Raw genomic sequence first — 5,842 nt, forward strand, 5'->3', positions numbered from 1 at the left:
GAGTTGTGCAAAGGCTTTACCACATTGATTACATTCATAGGGTTTCTCTCCAGTATGTGTTCTGTTATGACATTGGAGATCACTGTGACGTGCAAAGGTTTTACCACATTGATTACATTTATAGGGTTTCTCTCCTGTATGTATTCTTTTATGACATTGGAGATTACTATGAAGTACAAAGGTTTTACCACATTGATTACATTCATAGGGTTTCTCTCCAGTATGTTTTCTTTTATGACGTTGGAGATTACTGAGTCCTGCAAAGGCTTTACCACATTGATTACATTCATAGGGTTTCTCTCCAGTATGTGTTCTTTTATGACATTGGAGACTACTGAGTTGTGCAAAAGCTTTACCACATTGATTACATTCATAGGGTTTCTCTCCAGTATGTGTTCTTTTATGACGTTGGAGATGAGTGAGTTGTGCAAAGGCTTTACCACATTGATTACATTCATAGGGTTTCTCTCCAGTATGTGTTGTGTTATGAGATTTTAAACTACTGAGTTGTGCAAAGGCTTTACCACATTGATTACATTCATGGAGTTTCTCTCCAGTATGTGTTCTTTTATGACATTGGAGACTACTGAGTTGTGCAAAGGCTTTACCACATTCATTACATTCATAGGGTTTCTCTCCAGTATGTGTTCTGTTATGACATTTTAAACTATTGACTTGTGCAAAGGCTTTACCACATTGATTACATCCATGGAGTTTCTCTCCAGTATGTGTTCTTTTATGACATTGGAGACTACTGAGTTGTGCAAAGGCTTTACCACATTGATTACATTCATAGGGTTTCTCTCCAGTATGTGTTCTTTTATGATGTTGGAGATGACTAAGTTGTGCAAAGGCTTTACCACATTGATTACATTCATAGGGTTTCTCTCCAGTATGTGTTCTGTAATGACATTTTAAACTACTGAGTTGTGCAAAGGCTTTACCACATTGATTACATTCATGGAGTTTCTCTCCAGTATGTGTTCTTTTATGATATTGAAGATGACTGGGTCTTACAAAGGCTTTACCACATTCATTACATTCATAAGGTTTCTCTCCAGTATGGGTTCTTTTATGAGATTGGAGACTACTGAGTTGTGCAAAGGCTTTACCACACTGATTACATTCATAGGGTTTCTCTCCAGTATGTGTTCTTTTATGATGTTGGAGATGACTGCATTTTTTAAAGGCTTTACCACATTGATGACATTCATGAGGTTTCTCTCCAGTATGGGTTCTTTCATGATATTGAAGATGACTGGGTGATGGAAAGTCTTTACCACATTGATTATGTTCATGTGTTTTCTCTCCATTTTGTCTTGTTTTATGACATTGGAGATGACTGGGACATGAGAAGGGTTTAGAACGTTCATTACATTCATAGAGTTTCTCTCCACTATGATTACTTACATACCTGCAATGAAAATTGGCAAATGTGATATGTTTACTACATTAATTTCCCTGTTCAATCATTTCATCAAGATGAATAAAGTTTACAAATTGGTCTACTAATAAAGATGGACCAGATCATCTGGTTTTATCATTTCATATGTTCATGGTGTTATCCCTCATTACGGGTTGTTTTGCATCTTTCAAGATATCTGTGATGGTTATTACATGGCTGACATTTATAACATCCTTTTTATATGGGGTATTTATATGATGTATTTCATCTATATGAGGAAAATGGAACAACTCAGAGCTTTATAACACTAATTGCTTTCATAATTTTTCCTGTAGCGTAATTATACCACATTTGACTGTGAACCAGGACAAACAAAAGAATTTCCAAATTCCTAGTACCCATAAAGATTTTCTACAAGGTGAGCTTGGGGAAGTTCCCAGTAAATTTAGAAAACCAATTGATTGCAACTTTCTCATATTCAGAATGTTTACCAAAGGCAGAATCTGACATATTCTCTCACTGTTCTGGGATAGAAAGCAGTACATTGCTTCTTTCAATATCCCTATGCTCACATGGCTTTCATCCATTGTGACACATGATATACATATAAAAAGAAGAATAACAGATGAAAGGTTTCCACATTGCATCCACACTGTTTCACTTTTTGTTCCTCATAGACATGTAATATGTGAATTAAAGTTTCTCCTATGACAACACTCTTGACTCTCATAAACTGTACCTTAAACAAATGATCAATTTCATTATAAGAACTTTCCCATGGATTATTTGCTTATCAGAAGGTTTGGATATATATTTATCACTATTCGATGTGCAATATCTAAGTCTTGTAAGTCTATACACATTGTCAGATCAGTATAGCTCTAATAGAGCTACAAATTGAATAAAGGTATCCCTTAAGGCAATGTTACCTTGTCTTGAGGAATGCTTTGATAGATAAATCAGATAACTACATCGAGGCAGAACATTTTTTTAAGAATATTATAATTAGGGCTGGCGAGATGGGTCAATGGTTAAGAGCACAGACTGCTCTTCCGAAGGTCCTGAGTTCAAATCCCGGCAACCACTGGTGGCTCACAACCATCAGTAACAAAATCTGGTGCCCTCTTCTGGAGTATCTGAGGACAGCTACAGTGTACTTACATATAATAAATAAATAAATCTTAAAAAAAAAAAGAATATTGTAATTATAGTTACACTTGAAGTATTGACATTTTACACTCCTGCTTTTCTTTAGAGCTTCCATATCATAGTAAAATTTCCTTAGAGGCATAATTGCATCAGCTTGCACATGAAAATTACCTTTCATTTCTTCTTGAACTTTGACAATGTCTTTCAATATGATGGTTTTCCCAAGTGTAGCCTAAAAGACAGTACCAGAAAAATGAATGATATAGTATTGGAAATAAGGCAAAATTCAAGGTACTGTGAATTTTCACATCACTGGACACTATTTATTCAGCTCAGTCTTCCTTGTTCTCAATTGTAATAACAGAGCACCATCACTCACCAAGAGACATGTCTTCCCACTATTTTGAAAAGCAAAAGAAAATTCACAGTCATACCTATAACAGTGAGGTTCCAGTAGGTCTCCAGCATCACATCTTTGTAGAGACTCTTCTGGGAAGGATCCAGCAAATTCCACTCTTCCCCAGTGAAGTTCACATGCACATCATCATAAGTCACTGCATCCTAAAATATCCCATACATGTGTACATCACAAAGCATGGTACTGACATCATTGTAAAGTAAATGTACGCTTCCTTGACCATATATTCATGTAATTCTGGTGCTTCCTCCACTGACTTCCTGACACAGAAGTTATAATCTAAGTACCATAACATTTTAAAGGAAATTGAGTTGAAGGTTCACCTGTGTTGCTTATGAACATTTTAAATAAATAGGGTAAAGTCTTTTGAGAGGAATTCCAATTGAGAGGGAGATGTAGGGTGAAACAGATCAACAGTACTGAGGACACATCCCAGAAATTGTAAGAAAAATCACTAACAAGAAAAATCATGGACAAGCAGGGTGTATGTGTTCATGTCTTTAATCCCAGAGACATGGGTAGGCATACGTCATTGAGGTGGATCCCAGTTTGTTCTATGTAACACATTCCAGGACAGCAAAAGTTACATATTAAGACCCTTACTCCACTGCAAAAATCAACCACAGAGACAAAATTGATAGAAAGAACTCAGTTGTGTACTACAGTTCCTACAAAAAGTATACATTCCCTGCACTTCTGTACTCATCTAGCAGAAACAGGAAGTGTACCGGTTTAAACTGCAACTTCAGTAAAACTTTACTGGCAATCAAGGCACATTTAATGGACCAATGGACAGATGAAAATATTAGTAATATAAGTGTTGAACATAAAAAGCAACATAAGGCAGGAGAGAGTGATAACTCAGCCGAAGAAAGCTCTTGCTGGTCTTCCAGATAACGGTGGTCAATTACTAGTATTGACGTGACCCATGCCTTTATGAACAGGAGTTCTGAGTCCACCTTCCAACAACACTAACAATGAGGCACACATGATATTCATATTCACGCACACAGGCAAAACACTCCTATGTATTTAAAAATTTCAAAACAAACACAAGAGTTTGGAGAAACATCAACACCCAGAATCCAATGCCTGGATTCTGAATCCAGCCTCAGGCAGTATTGATGTCATGAGCATATGCCATCCTGAAAAATAGACTATAACCTATGTGCCCACGGGGTGCAAAGGGGGCCCCAACCCCGCTCAAAGGAGAAACAGAGGAGATTGGGAGGAGGAAGTCTGTGAGGGTAGGGACCTAGAGTTGGGACAGTGATCAGGGTGATAATGAATATCTAAATTATAGGATAAACAAAAAAAAAAAAAAGAAAGGAAAGAAAGAAAAAGGAAATTTTTGAGTGTATATACACTTTCATCTTCCTCATGATGAATCTAGAAAGGCTCCTGCACTGTTCAAATGTCTAAAGTCTCTGCTGACACTCAAAACAATATCTTGACAGCCACATCAGAAAGCAAAATTGCAAAATCAAAAAGCAAGTTATATCTTTCCAACATAAAATGGCATTGAATACCCCTTCCCATTCCAATCAATAGGAATGTGCACACAGGGAGAGAAGATTGGACAAAGGCAAGAAAAACAGCAGGGCAAACACCAAATCCTATAGGTTTGTCTCAAACACATTGGACTTCAATTGCTAAAGGCATAGATGGTGCTCTTCCTGTAACTTCTCATACATCTCTCAGTTTGGGTACTTCATCTCCCTGTAAGCATCTCTCCATGGCAGATTTCTCAATGTGTTAGTTTTCTCTACAACCTGTGGTCACAAAATGCAACTCAAGCATCAACCTCACCACTTAAATTCAAGGAACTCTCACAGAGTCTTCCCTGGGATCCCGACTCTGTCAAAAGATGGCTGGAGTGGTGCTAAACTCAAGCCACAGAGAAAGAATATATGACCATGCTTCTTTCATCTTTCAGTTTCCAGAAGCGGCATGATATGGATGATCCTGTGAAGTTTGGCTTCCAAATTAATGAACCCTGCCTCACTTGGACCAATTTGCATGTTTTGTTTAAGGTTCCATCCTGGAATGAGGACACATGTTGAATACTCCTTCCATTAATTTAAAACAACCCACGTCCACTTGCTTCCCAATATTGCCACCCTTCATGGAAGAGCCTTCCTATATCAACTATCAACACTATCTCTCAGAGACATAGAAACCAGCCATTCTGATGAGGGTACACCTGCAACTGAGGCTCCTTCAGATGACTGTAGTCTGAAATGTTGAGTTAAAACAACTATGACACAGAGACAATAATAAATGAGAAAGTTGTAAAACTCCAAAACCAAAGATCTAACCATATCAATTACAGGACCCCTGCCGCCACATCAGGGAGTTGGAGTAGTGTCTGAGCCAGGATAAAATGAGAAGGGTTCCTGGCTCAGAGCATGGAAGGATAAAATGGAACAGGGAAAAGGGAGGCTGCACTGCCCTGTGGTGAGGTGTCCTTAACCCTGGATTCCCAGGCCAGGGAGACCAAAGAGGTGGCCAAACAGCTGGAAGGTGAATAGAGGAGCAGATTGCCCACAGACCTGGAAATAAGACTGCTGGTCTAAGGAAGATATGTTAACTTTGCTGGAAGGGATGAAAAACAACCTCCCATACACTGACAGCTCCAAGTTCAAAACTACAGAGTCATATATAGACTGAGAACAGGGTTGTTTAGTAGGGGGCAAAATAAGGTCTTTGTCCTTTCCACCCTGTTTTGCAGAGTCTGATTTTGCCCTAAATGCGGTCATAAAGAGCTCTCTGTCAGGGGCAATTTAATGGGTACAGGTCCTCTTGATAAGAGGGATTTAACCCAAGGTGGAAGGTGAGTAACTATATCAATTGGGATGGAAACAGTCTCA

General features: G+C 38.3%; 1 protein-coding gene across 1 annotated transcript; it reads right to left on the reverse strand.

Moving 5' to 3' along the window:
- Positions 1 to 552: 552 nt before the first annotated feature.
- LOC110287891 (zinc finger protein 120-like) lies at positions 553 to 3,115 on the reverse strand (the record flags this gene model as incomplete). Its single annotated transcript, XM_029473769.1, is given in 4 exon segments — positions 553 to 971; positions 1,041 to 1,414; positions 2,726 to 2,786; positions 2,989 to 3,115. Coding segments are annotated over 4 exon segments (981 nt in total), but the record flags the coding sequence as incomplete, so codon positions are not given.
- Between the last annotated feature and the right edge of the window lie 2,727 nt (positions 3,116 to 5,842).

This window comes from Mus caroli, unplaced genomic scaffold (assembly GCF_900094665.2).
Source record: "Mus caroli unplaced genomic scaffold, CAROLI_EIJ_v1.1 scaffold_23349_1, whole genome shotgun sequence".
In the NCBI taxonomy this organism is placed as follows: Eukaryota; Metazoa; Chordata; class Mammalia; order Rodentia; family Muridae; genus Mus; species Mus caroli.